Source organism: Azolla caroliniana, unplaced genomic scaffold (assembly GCF_043228905.1).
Source record: "Azolla caroliniana isolate FFs.n. ecotype wild unplaced genomic scaffold, voAzoCaro1.0.p SCAF_7, whole genome shotgun sequence".
Taxonomy (NCBI): domain Eukaryota; kingdom Viridiplantae; phylum Streptophyta; class Polypodiopsida; order Salviniales; family Salviniaceae; genus Azolla; species Azolla caroliniana.
Genome location: NW_028230442.1, coordinates 615213 through 628860, shown reverse-complemented (window position 1 = coordinate 628860; position 13648 = coordinate 615213). Strand labels below are relative to the sequence as shown.

Genomic DNA, 13648 nt, shown 5'->3' with positions numbered 1-13648 from the left:
CTTTCATACTAGTCCCTAATCAATTTTACATTGTCTTGGTCATTTGCAAGATTGTCCTAGCATTTGTCAACATTGTCATATATTAGCCCTTTCATATCCTTTCATACTAGTCCATAATCCAATGTACTTGTCAATCTATTCATTAATACAAATACTTGAAATTACACTAGTGATAAGTAAGCTTCAATATAGCAAACAATTCAAACCATGTCACTGAAACAAGGGGTGAACATGAAACCTTTGCAATTCACTTATGTTGGAGTACAGTCTATTTGAAAAGAATTGGATACAACATTTGGGTTTTGTAACATCATCCAATTTGGCATAATGATGCGGCATGCCATTGAAAACAATCATCGTGCAAAAACCCTCAATGAAGAGATGCCATCATTTGACCAAGAGATAAGATATCATTTACCAGAAGTCCATTTGCTCACAATGTACATGAATTAAGAGACATGGCATCCAAAGTGTAATCATTTCAAGTTTTCAATTGACTTGAAAAAAACAGAAACATAAATTCAAAGGTATTTACGAGCAAGCGCTCTAACTCTTGTATCAAAATATGGTGATACGATACGAGAACCCGGTATATACAAAGGATTCATAAGTATCTGCAAACCACCATGTGTAGTTGTTAAAAAAACATGTATTTTATATTTAGAATACATTTTAAAATACTTTAAAGTATTCTACGCGTATTCTCCATTTTAGAACTGTCACTTTAAATTGTTTCACATATCCTACATATTTAACAAGTATTTAATGTTTCCAAAAAAAAATTAAAAATTAATTTTTTCTTTAAAACTTTAACTTTTAAGAAGTATTTAATGTATTTTTCGTTTTTTTAAGTGTAGAACACATATTCTAGTATTTTAAAAAAAGGTTAGATACTTAGCATACATATTTGATGTGTATTGTATGCTAATTATGTTACAACTATGCCACCTAATGATTCATCAATTACAATATTTACCCCAATCCCTTAGCACACCACTATTAATGTTACCTTGATGTAGAGTTCGTAGACTTCTTGGAAAAAATTCCTGATTCCATCTTCATTCCTTGAATCGTGGAGAAGCATGAGTTTTGTGCGTATGAAGTCGTCAAGGCTTTCAAAACATCATTTTGGTGTACTTATAGAACTATATTTATATGCCTTGCAATTCTATCAAAATATATGTATATATATATGCATCTTACACCACTGAACTAAGGATATGACCAGCAGTCACATAAACAGAAACGATCAAATCATTGAATCTGTCAACTGACTTCAAAAACCTAACGAACAATCACGAGAACAAAACAGTCAGTATGAAAGCAATGGATATACAAGAACAAGGGTAAAATATCAACAATATCAAAGAATTTTGTAATACAAATGGGAACTTGAGAATTAACATACGTAGCATTAGTGGTCCACGCCAAATCTTGTACAATGTCCAGTGCTGCATGTAAAATGAATTGATGCTGATGAGCTGCTTCTTCTTTCTACAAAATCAAAATGCAAAACGCACAACATGTAGATAATGCAACAAGAACCATTCAGAAAAATGGATCCCAGGTCTTTTACAGGAATTCCAACACATCATGAAACTTTCTCATTTGTAACTCACTCTGGTAATCTGAAACTATGCAAATGCATGAGTAGCATCTAATTTACAAACCTTGTTATCCATGTGTCCATAATTTTCTATCAGATTCATTCCCTCCATCATCTCTAGTCTAAACTCCATATTAGTTTACTAGCAACTGTACCATCAATGTAGTGTACGGTTGTATCTTTTGATCCCCATCAGCTAAACATCAGTTGATATAAAGAACAAATTCTACCCTGAGTACTTAAGATCCAGTATATTTCCCTATGATATTAAAGGATGCAGATATTTTGATTGATCCACAGTTGTTCTTTTTGTAAACCTCCACGAAACAGACTATCATACTCTTGAATACATCCCATACATAATGGGTAATTATTTCATTGTGGTGGTGTTTGCTTAATGATCCTGATTGCACCCATCCATTTGACTTTAATCAGAACATAGATTTATTTGTGATTCCCTTTTCTTAAATAAACTGGATAAGTGTCATACTTATTTGCCTCTTCCCTTCTCTTTAACACAGTAATCAAGATTACACTCGGGTTGTCAGCTTAATGCTATACACTCTAATGATGAAGTATTGTAAAAAAATGAACACAAATATCAATATGTTGACCAACGAAGTAGGCACATGATTATCTTTGAAAAAAGGAAAGAAAGAAAGATATATTAAGGTCTCTATGAGGTCAAAATGGCCTAAGAGACAACAATGATTTCTCGTGAATAAATCTTGCCTAGTGTATCCTAATTCTTTTGTTCATTAAGTTGGTATCTGTGAGCAAAATGTCATTTTAAATACATGGAAGCGGGGACATCTTGACATGTTCTGTATGAATTGGACTTGAATATTGCACAACTTAACTAAGACTTAGGGAAGTTGTGTCCTAATGAACCTCTCCTTTCCGATACTCACAAGCCCACCGTTGAGATTCAGCATGCATTAAATGAATGCCAGTAAAAGCAGAAAATGAGACACTAACAAAGTCTCCTCTGAAAAGAAGTTCAAGGCATCTGAATGTCCATGTATAGCATAATAGAATGACTAATGGCAGTTATTTTCAGAGTATAAACGTTGCAGTTTTATTCACAAGCCATACTTTAACATTTTTCACTACAAGATCATTGTACATATAGTCCTCTAGTTGCTGAAATGAAGTATCAGCTCAATGTTTATGCATGGTGCTAACAGTGGTTATTACGATGCTAATGGTGGTACACCTCGGATATGGTTTCTGATTTCTCTTAAACCAGAATCCAACCTCATTTTTTTGGAAGTCTGAATGCATACACATAGATAGCATGTGCATATATGTATGGACATCATAAAATTCACACACATGTACACTTCAAAATGGGCGGTACAAAGTGCATGGATATTGTTGATAATGCTCTCACTACTATGAAAATTGTGGATTTCTTACCTTAGGAGCAGGACCAACTTCACTTTCATATATAGGGCTGTTATTATTTCCCCCCACAATGACAAAACAAGCTGTTGTAGCCATACTTGTTGACACTCAATGAAGCTGCATAAGAGCAAAAGGCCACATTTAATCTTCTCCGTAAAAGAAACATGCTCATTTAAGCTTCAATACTCCATCTATAAGCATCGATTAACAAAAGAAAGAAAGAAAGAAAGAAGAAAAAACACTATTGAGACTTCTATGTAGCAGAACCGTGTTGATTGAAATTTAGATACTAGATGTGGGTGTGCATCTGCATCTGTGTGTCTGTGTGTCACTCGACATACCTGGCTCCTCTGTTCCGATCTGTTCTGTTCTGTTCTGTTCCTTGGATCAATATGAGAACTATACTTCTAAATTCTAATAACTAGTAAGGAGAATCCCAAGTTTTCTAAATTCAACATGATGCCCCTTCCATTTTCCAAACTCCAATGATACCCCTGCTGATTTGATTTCTCCTGCGGTTTTGTCTTCTTAAGTTGAGCTTGCCCCTCGTTAACCTATCGCACACTAACTTGATGAAGTAATCGGGATCATTTAACTGTTGTTCTTATTTTGAATTTCTATCTACGGTGAGTTTTCTCATTGGTTTGTCGTTTGATTGTTGATTCAATTGTGGAATCACATTTGTTAATTGCTAATTGGGTTGTTAAATCATCACTCCCCAAGCAAGCAAAACCATGGTGGATTACTAGATCATTATTTCACTTATTAATCATAGTTTGACATTAAATTATCGCATTGGTTAGTCTTTATTCTTGACTTATTATTGAGTGAACAGACTAAAGTTTGGCCATAGACTAAATATTATGCTTATTGATCATTCATTTAGATGTCAATTAATTAATTAACTACTATGACCTATTAATCTTTGTTACACGTTAATCATACTAGTTAAATCCCCAAATTTGCCGAATTGATTATCAACTTGTGAAAATGAAGCGATCTTTCAATTTGTTTTAAATTTTTGTGGGGACATTGAGTTGATTTTGGAAAAGGCAAGTATGTTATTGTAAATAAGTAGAAAGGTTAGTGCTTTCCCCCTCTTTAATGACCATTGCATGAACTCTTTTTTAACACAACCGGAATGAATTTGACTGGGAATGGACATGCTAAATGCATTATTGTAATGCTTCATCACATAAACATAGGTTTCAAATACTTCACAATGAGCTTTAAAGCCTATCCATCCATGCTCAATAGTGTGTGAATCTTTGGATATCTAAGCATATCTAATAAAGGGATTCTAGGATCAATGTACTCTATCGATCATAGTGAATCTTTGGATATGGCCACAATTCATACAAACAAAACCATATGTATATCTCACACATGACACATGTGCAGTATGTGCTCTAGCTAGTATATGATCCATCTCATAACATAACATATAACCAAACCATTCTTGAACCAAATGCATAGGGGTATCAACCCCAATGATGACTCAAGCATTTGATAGTATATCATAAATGATAAATACCACCAAGATGGGCATTGACTCCAACAAGTCCATGTTATATACATATTCATACAATCTAACCATGTCCCTCCCAAAAAGAGTAGGGTTGTCTCAATTCACAAGCACACGTAACAAGGATTATAAGGGGAACCAATAGATTCTATACATATATTTTAAAACATAACATTAAACTTTGCACGTTTAGTTTTTCAAATCAATCACATAACTTTTCTTTAATTGGAATAAACATTGCGTCCCGTTATCATCTCCTTTGCAAGTTATTTACAATATGGTGGTATGGGGAAACATTCACCAAGTCGTTTGCAATTTTTAAAAAGATTAAGTACCTACAAGTCACGACACTCCAAGCTATGCTTATCCTTGTTTGAATGTTTGTCATGATTAACTTCTTTGATAGCATGGATAACTGTAACATCTTTAATTATCGGAAGAACATGCTTACAAGTTACAATAAGGGTTTTTTCTTTTTGGAAAAAGAAAAAAGACGAAGTGTTTTTTCCTTCACAAGTTTGTCAATTCAATAAAACTAGTTTCTTAAAGAAAACAATCTATGTGAAGGTTACTCTTTGTTAAATGCAAGTTAGCGATACATACACTCCTTAAACTCGATAATTTTTTGAGTGTGTTTCTCATAATCAACAACAATACGTAACTCAGTCTTATTGATAGCAATCACCTAAAAACAATGGTAACCACAAGTTAGTTCCATGAAATGTTTTTTCTCGTTATTCTCATCAATGAACATATTCTCTTCGTACACTTAATAGGTCGTAAATTTGCTAGTGTGTTAAAATAGTAGTCTTTGTTATGTATTTAAGCACCTAATGAGCCACGTCACTGATTCTAAACCCATCCATTTTTACATGCTCCTAAGATATTCTTGTAGTGCATGATTGAGAAGAGTATGTCAACCTACCATTATCAACTACAAAATTTGAAGCATTTGGCTAAAAGTGATGGCACTCCTTCCAACTTCATCAACGTCACGGACTATGAGCATTGAACCCTAAAGACAAAACTTCTTTGTGTTCTTTGCATGCTTCCCAAACGGCTCAAAAGCATAACACTTTTTTTAGAAAATGAGTGGACAACGAGTCATGGCACTCTAAATAATGAACCTCATATAAGTTCGTCCCTGAGGAAAATTTGGTTATATGACATGTATAACAATTATATTTGAATTAACATACATCATAAGGTTAGGATGTAAACCCCTCATTTCATGTCAATATCATCTATAATGTGTATGATCAATATGGCCCAACTTGAGTTGTTTGAAATTTTTTATATTGCTCCTTCCCTTTAGGATTCAATGAGGTCAACTTTTATGCCACATTCGTATGCTCTTGTCTCTTTTCATTAAATTATTTGAATGTTGTCATTATCCAAGATAGGTTGTGCTAAATCAATCAGGGATACCACATTCAAACACACTATTTCGCAAGTGGTACGATGGAAGTTTATATGCTTCCCGAAATCAAACTTGTTGAAGAGCTTGAGAAATCATCGTCGACAATTACAATAATGTTGCATGTTAAGAGGGTGAAGTGAGGTGAATTCATGCAACATTAATGTGATTGTCGACAATGATTTCTCAAGCTCGTCAACAAGTTTGGTAGAAAAGGGGCTATGAAAGGAAGCATTGCAAGAGTTATTGTTTCTCAATCTTGTTCAAATAAGGAACAACCAACACGTATGAATGCCTCCCTATGAAGGCATGCATATAATGGAAAATGGTGGTTGTAATTTCTCACATCGAGAACATTCGTGTAGGACAACAAATGAACTATGAATTCACAGTCTTATTCCGACAATTAGGTTGGTAGTTTTGCAAGGTTGGAAAATTGGGGTTATAACTATAAGCTATTGTCATCCAAACATCCTTCATGTCACACAAGTAATTGATGACCAAATAGTTGCACACACGTTTGACAACTGTCGTAATGTTTCTCATTTCTTAGAGTCAAGTTTGTTTTGTTATTTCACACATAACATCAAGCAAGCACGCAAATTCACTCACCCCTCTTACAATCCAACCTTAAGGATATCAGATCGTCGAATCTTAGAGGTACATTTGGAAGGTATGGTAGCGCAAGGAAGCATGTGGTAGCTGGGTTAACAAGAGCCAACTTATGAATAATGCTTAGATAATTTGTCGATTGACACAAGCCACGACATCCCATTTGGAGCCATACAATCTACCGTTTGTTAGGTTGGTTCTCACGTTCGGGTTATCAGCACGTGTAGCTTGGTGACCCAACCCGAGAGACAAATGAAAGGAACGTGTGAATCCATCGAAACAATTAGAAAGGCTTGAGAGACCAAGTGAAAAGGAACGTGTGGATCCATACAAACAATTAGAAAGGGAAGCCAAAAAGCAAAACGCAAAAAGCAAAAAGCAAAAACAAGAAGAAATACGGCTATCTATAAAATGACGAAAATTGATCCTCTGTTTCTTGCCATCAGAAACAGGGGAGGGCAGAGAGAGAGAAGCTATGGCGATGAAGAATCTGCGGAACTCTGTCCTCTTTTCAGCCTTTCTTATTCTCTGTATCTACTCAAGCTTCTGCTCTTGTTCTTCTCATCCTTCCTCCCCTCCTAATCTCAGAAGGGTGAGTCTTAAGAAGAAACCGATCGATGAAGATTCACTTCGTACTGCTCGTTTGAGATCGTCTGATAGAATCAGAGGAAGGGATGGACTATCTTCTTCGTTTGGTTTTGAAAATGGAGCGGAAGGAGGAGTCGGTCTGAAGAACTACATGGATGCTCAGTACTATGGAGAGATTGGAATCGGTACTCCTCCGCAGAAGTTCACTGTTGTTTTTGATACTGGAAGCTCGAACCTCTGGGTTCCGTCCTCGAAATGTCTCCTCTCGGTAGGCCATTTTTCTTCTCACTTTAACCTATTTTTCTGTCTTTTATTTTTATTTGAATTTCCTACTTGGGAATAGACATTGAGATGACTTGAAAGAGCAAGTACTGATTGTTTCTGTCACCTATGGTACAGATAGCATGCTATGTTCATCCCAAGTTTAAGGGACGCCGGTCATCGACATATAAAGCTGATGGTAAGTGGACTTTAATGGTAGTTCTTCATCTGTACATCATGAATTTTAAGTAAATACCTCAGTATGCCTATGAGCATCCTATTATTATCGCACAGGCAAGCAGTGTAACATCCAGTATGGAAGTGGAGCAGTGTTTGGTGTCCTGGCTGAGGATAAAGTAACAGTCGGAGATTTTGAAGTGGCTAATCAGGTTAATTATAGTTTCATACCCTCATTAAAATTCTATATAGGATGCCATTTATCTAACTTTGTACCATGTTTTGGGAACAGGTATTCATGGAAGCAACAAGAGAACCTGGCCTTACCTTTTTGGTTGCAAAATTTGATGGAATCTTTGGACTTGGGTTCAAAGAAATCTCTGTAGATGGTGTCACCCCTGTTTGGTAAAAAAACCTATTATACCCATCTTTCATTTTTGAAGAATCGGCCTTGAGTTTGCTTTCATAACTTCTAAAGCTCTTATGTTATAGGTACAACATGCTGGATCAAAATCTTGTCCCAGAACCCGTTTTCTCATTTTGGTTGAACAGAAATGCTAATGATGAGAATGGTGGGGAATTAATTTTCGGAGGAATGGATACGAATCATTACATAGGGGAGCACACCTATGTTCCAGTCACACAGAAGGGTTATTGGCAGTTCGAAATGGGAGACTTCCTGATTGGTGGAGAGACAACAGGCATGTGTTACCAGAATGGCAAAAGCCAGTTGCATGCTTCCCTCACTTAATGTCCACAATTTTTGTTGGAGTGCGCATATATGTGATCATTGGTCACATGCTCACATTGATATTGGCAGAACTCCATATGGAAGATATTCGACTTATATCTAGATTACAAGCATTCCGTGAATTTTCATAATATTTTTAAATTTAATCAGAACTCCATATGGAGTTTCTTTTTAAATCTAATTGGAACTCCAGATGGGAAGGCATTCCATTTATGTCTGCCATATGTTAATCTAATTTTAGCTCTGTTTTCTGCTCAGGCTTCTGTGCAAATGGCTGTGCAGCTATAGCTGACTCAGGAACATCTCTGATGGTTGGTCCTACAGTAAGTTAGATCTCTTCTGGTATCAAAATGTTTTCCCAGATCAATGATACTTTCTGGTGTCAAATTACTTTTTCCAAATCAAACCAAGAGTATCATTTGCTTGCAAATGATTTTATGGTAACGTACTGAGATAGTTCTTGGTAATATACTGGAATCTTTATAGGGAATTGTGACGGCTATCAATGAGGCTATTGGTGGAACTGGATTGATGAGTTGGGAGTGCAAGACTGTTGTGTCTCAGTATGGTGATACTATTATTGATATGCTTTTGCAAGAGGTGAGTCTACTTAATTAAGTTATTTTCCCTTCTATGTTAAACTATCTGTTTCTGCCTTCACATGTGGTTCATGAAACAGTTTTGATAGCTGTATTTTGGATACTTTATCCTTATTATGACATTTCAGACCTGTTCTTTTATCTTGGTTTCTTTTTGTCCATTTGCTTACAGATGAACCCACTGAAAATATGCCAGCAAGTTGGCCTATGTTCTGCCCGGAAAAATGTCAAGTAGGTTCCATTTTTTTGTCCATCAAATTATATGGATGGATACACATTTTAAAGAACCATCTGTTTTGTTCTAGATGACTATATTTCAAATTGCAGCTGAAATCTTTGGTGAAATCTTTGTGGATAGAACTATTATCGGATGAGTAATAACATCTGTAGATGGATTCCCAATTGTAGAGGCTTTTGTTTTGTTTGTAGATGACTGTATTTCAAATTGCCCGTGGATGGATAACTTACTGTGGAGAAATGTGTTTTCTTTCTAGAGCATTAATTTTCACATTGCATGTGAATGGATGCTCAATGCTTATTGTAGAGATTAGTTTTTTTTTCTAGAAAATGATTTTAAAGTTGCATGTAGATCAATACTCATAGGGTCATTATTTTTAGAAGACTTCATTTCAAATTGTGTGTGGATGTATTGAGTACACTTGCTTCATGGGGTACTTATTTTAATGGACTTTTTTTTGTTAGTTTGAATCTTGCGATGGTGGTTGATGGAGCAAAGGAAAACAATGTCCTTGAAGATGTTGGTTGTGGTATTTGTGAAATGGCTGTGGTTTGGGCCCAGAATCAGCTTATGAACAACCGATCATCAGAGTACATCAAGAATTACCTGGATGATGTAAAGAAATATCTGACTAATGCTGTTCAAATTTGTATAGCAAATAACTGACGAACTGTTGAAAGTGGTATATAGGAATAGAGAACCTGACTAACTGCTCTTTGTTACAATTAACAAAACTAACAAATCACTCTTTGACTTGGGATGAACATAACTAACTTTTCTTCGAGCTGGTATAAGGTTCCCCCCTTCCTCTCGGCATAAGATTAGTGAATAACTGAATATTATTTTATATTGGCAGTAAGCGTCTTAATTGCCTTGAAAAGTTGGTGATTATATAACCACTCTTTCATTGAACAAGTATTTAGGATTAGCAATAACGAACAGCTCATTGATTCAGTAATTTGGATTATTTATCATAACTAGGATTAATGAATCCGCTACTGCTCTTGGAGTTGGCAATAGTGAACTGCTTAGCAAACAGTGATGTTTGGATAGCTCAGTAGGATTAGATTGCCCAGATGCTAAAAACAATTTGTCCGTTGATTTTTATTAGATGTGCACACACTTGCCAAATCCGAATGGAGCTGCTGTTGTAGATTGTGAAGCAATTGGAACATTGCCTGATGTCACTTTCACTATCGGTGGAAATAAGTTTGTTTTGACTGCTGAACAGGTTAGTCTTTTCAGCCATTTGATTGATGATGGTATGATATGTCACCCATCTCTTCTGATTGCTATATATTTGGTTGCAGTATGTTTTGCAAGTTTCACAAGGAGGTGAAAGTCAATGCATAAGTGGCTTCATGGGATTAGATATACCTTCGGGACCACTCTGGTAATAATTTCAACTGTACTATTATTGATTAGAGCTGTTTTCAGCTACAGATAAATGCTTCTTAGAGCTCTTAGATTTTTATTTGGGACAAGAAACACCAGTTACTAAATAGTCATCAAGATATTTTGGGATAAAGTGGTGTTTAGCACCCTAATTCTCTTCTAATTATATATTTAAAGTCGATGGTTTTTGAAGGTATGAATCATTCTCAATGTTCTCAAATTGGTTTGGCAGGATTTTGGGAGATGTATTCATGGGAGTTTATCACACTGTATTTGATTATGGAAACACTCGAATCGGGTTTGCCAAGGCAGCATAAAATCTTAGACTTATGCTCAGTGCAGAGGTCCATTCCAAGTCTTTTGTCTTTGTAAATGCTGTATATAACCAACTCCCTCTGTAAATGTAATGCGATATAAATGGAAACATAGATTCACTTTTAAGATTCTTGATATGCGATGGTTAGTAAATGACCTTTCTCAAGGCTTTTAACCTCTTCTTTGGTTTTTGACATAATATGTTTTACTTTATAGCTGCTTTAACTTCAATTCATGATTTATTTTATGCTGTATACAGTGTCACATAGTTTTGATTGTTGGCACTTCAAATGTTATCTTGGTCTTGAAAAAGGTGGGTGAAAGTGATTTAGGAAACCATATCCTTGTGAAATCTTACAGAATGCAGAAGTTTTGCTAAATTACAAAATTTTACTGGCACTTCAAATGTTATCTTAGTCCTGAAAAAGGCGGGTGAAAGTGATCTAGGAAACCATATGCTTGTGAAATTTTACAGAATGCAGAAGTTTTGCTAAAATACCAATAGTTTACTGGCACTTCAAATGTTATCTTAGCCCTGAAAAAGGCGGGTGTAAGTGATGTAGGAAACCATATGCTTGTGAAATCTTACAGAATGCAGAAGTTTTGCTAAAATACCAAAATTTTACGTACACTTTGATTGAATGATTATATAGTAATTGTACTCGATTAGATATGCAGAACTGAGCTGTCATGTGAATTTTCTGGAATGATTGGTATATGTTTTAAGCAAAATGAACTAGAGATCAAGTAGTAGCCAAATAGGTGTACAGAACTAGGCTGTGAATCAAACGAAATTAAACTGTACTTGGTTGGTTATAATTAAACTGTACTATGAACTAGGCTAACCCTGTAATCCCAAAACTGAACTGTTGCTGATTCCTACATACAATGTACAAACATGGGTGGACCAGTTCACGAGAGCTGTTGTAGGTTATGTATATGACATCAACTAGCAATGAGATTTGTACGCTTATCTTAGTGTTTGTTTGATGTAGGCAACATTTTCTATTTGATAGTCATATTGCTGTCGAGTGTTTTGAATGAGGAAAATGGAATATTCAGTCAAGCAGTATTCATCTATTTGGCAATAGTTAGTTAGAGGTCTCTTGAATGACCTTTTGAAGATATTTGGCAACATTTTTATTACGTACAAAGCTTGAAATTCTAACAAAGAGACAAGGACTCCTCTAGGGTTTCTAATCTTATCCAATTTTAAAGAGGGGTTTGAATAATAATACAAAAAATGATTTTGATGCGAATAGATTGTGTTGCTTTTGTTGTTATGGGACAGTACATAGATTAGTTTTAATTTCAGCATATCATGGTATAGTTTTCCATAAAACATCATATATAAGGTATCTTATCCATAATGTAACTCAACCTAAGATATTGTCATGACAACCCTTACACACTTACCTTCAGAATGTCTCATCCTCTTCCATGCTAGATGTATTATACAACTATTGTGGCTAAAGCCATTTTGTGCTTGTCTCTTCCATGCTAGATATTACACATTTGTTCTATTCAAAGATATTGCTTCCACAATCCTTACTATCTAAACTTACACACCTTCTAACACGCTAGATATTATACAATTGTTCTAGTTAAAGCCATGGGGTGCTTGCCAACATAGACTCATGACACTTGATGCACTAGGGTCTTAATCGGATTTAGGGGTGAATGTATAGTTGTGTGAATATGGAGATTAAAAGAGAGACTAGGCCTCCAATGACGTTTCGAGGTTGAGTACCAAGAATTAAATGAGTAGGATGACATGTGCAAGGATCTTGATGGTTTATTACTAAGTAAACTTTGGATTAAAAAATGGGCCTTACAATGAATGCCATTTTATTGAGCGGCTAAAGGTTAAAGAGGAGCATGTCATATGATTTCATTGGAAAGACATGAGGGAGTATTTCAGAACTCTTAACAATTGCGGAATTTGGAGTTGTGATATCCAAGAAACTCAAAAAGGACTACCCCGGTGCTCAAGGATGGGTCCGAAATCCCCCTACATGAGAACTCAAACAACAAATCAAACATAGGTCAATTTAATAGTATGGCATTGTGAATATGGTCAAAGAGAGTAGGTCGTAAGTTCATCGATATTACATAGGGCAATGTTGTCCATCATATCTAGTATCACTCTATCTCCATGATGTCAAGCTTTCTTTATGTCTTGATCGCCTCCTCAAGTCGAAACTAGGTACCTCTTTAACCCGTCTCCCATAGATATTTACACCAAGGCAACTTACACTTTTGGACGTACCAATGAAAATGGAAAATGGGAAGGAGAAACAAATGAGTATCAATTTCCCTTACAAATGATACACATTTGTTTGTCCTTCCCATTTTCCATTCTCATTACGTAAATAGAGCCTCAAATTACGTATTAAGAGATTGATTGTTTCTATGTGGTCTTGCCCATGTATGCATCCATGTAGAGCGTATTGAGACCATGAATCTAAGGAAAGACAAAGAGAAAAGTATACATTCCCTCATAATTTGAAGGATGTTTTTCCTTTTAATTATTATAAACAAAAACATAAAAATAAATAGAGAAAACAAATTAAAAAAAAAACTATATACATATAGTTCTTGCAAAGCTTAGGCTTGAGTTGACCCTCAAAATGCCCCTTTTGGGTCGGGTTCAATGGTTATAAAATCTATTTGTCTAGTGCTTTGTGACTCAGTATGAACAAGGACGTTGAGGTTTAAAAAGTGCAAGTTTGGGATACACTTTCGATAAAGGGGCTA

General features: G+C 35.4%; 2 protein-coding genes across 2 annotated transcripts; one reads left to right on the top strand and one right to left on the bottom strand.

Moving 5' to 3' along the window:
- Positions 1 to 114: 114 nt before the first annotated feature.
- On the bottom strand, positions 115 to 3438 carry LOC147861421 (SNARE-like superfamily protein). Its single transcript, XM_087322945.1, has 6 exons — positions 3355 to 3438; positions 3026 to 3130; positions 1409 to 1494; positions 1204 to 1284; positions 1010 to 1112; positions 115 to 614 (listed from the first exon to the last, which is right to left on the bottom strand). Exons 2-6 carry the CDS (start codon positions 3107 to 3109, stop codon positions 522 to 524), a joined length of 447 nt encoding a protein of 148 aa, XP_087179071.1. The 5' UTR covers positions 3110 to 3130; positions 3355 to 3438; the 3' UTR covers positions 115 to 521.
- Positions 3439 to 7002: 3564 nt separating this feature from the next.
- On the top strand, positions 7003 to 11072 carry LOC147861420 (phytepsin-like). The gene is made up of 12 exons (XM_087322228.1): positions 7003 to 7423; positions 7555 to 7615; positions 7711 to 7805; positions 7886 to 7998; positions 8086 to 8294; positions 8603 to 8667; positions 8831 to 8944; positions 9116 to 9174; positions 9646 to 9796; positions 10293 to 10412; positions 10492 to 10574; positions 10809 to 11072. Exons 1-12 carry the CDS (start codon positions 7043 to 7045, stop codon positions 10891 to 10893), a joined length of 1536 nt encoding a protein of 511 aa, XP_087178354.1. The 5' UTR covers positions 7003 to 7042; the 3' UTR covers positions 10894 to 11072.
- The last annotated feature ends 2576 nt before the right edge of the window (positions 11073 to 13648 follow it).

Bases quoted from the DNA above. Each gene is read 5' to 3' on its own strand.
- LOC147861421 (XM_087322945.1), bottom strand. From the start codon at position 3,109: ATGGCTACAACAGCTTGTTTTGTCATTGTGGGGGGAAATAATAACAGC. The intron at 1,285-1,408 runs GTATGTTAATTC...ATTGTTCGTTAG, and splicing joins GCGTGGACCACTAATGCTAC to GTTTTTGAAGTCAGTTGACA. The intron at 1,113-1,203 runs GTAAGATGCATA...ATGTTTTGAAAG, and splicing joins CATATCCTTAGTTCAGTGGT to CCTTGACGACTTCATACGCA.
- LOC147861420 (XM_087322228.1), top strand. From the start codon at position 7,043: ATGGCGATGAAGAATCTGCGGAACTCTGTCCTCTTTTCAGCCTTTCTT. The intron at 7,424-7,554 runs GTAGGCCATTTT...CCTATGGTACAG, and splicing joins CCTCGAAATGTCTCCTCTCG to ATAGCATGCTATGTTCATCC. The intron at 8,295-8,602 runs GCATGTGTTACC...TTTTCTGCTCAG, and splicing joins GATTGGTGGAGAGACAACAG to GCTTCTGTGCAAATGGCTGT.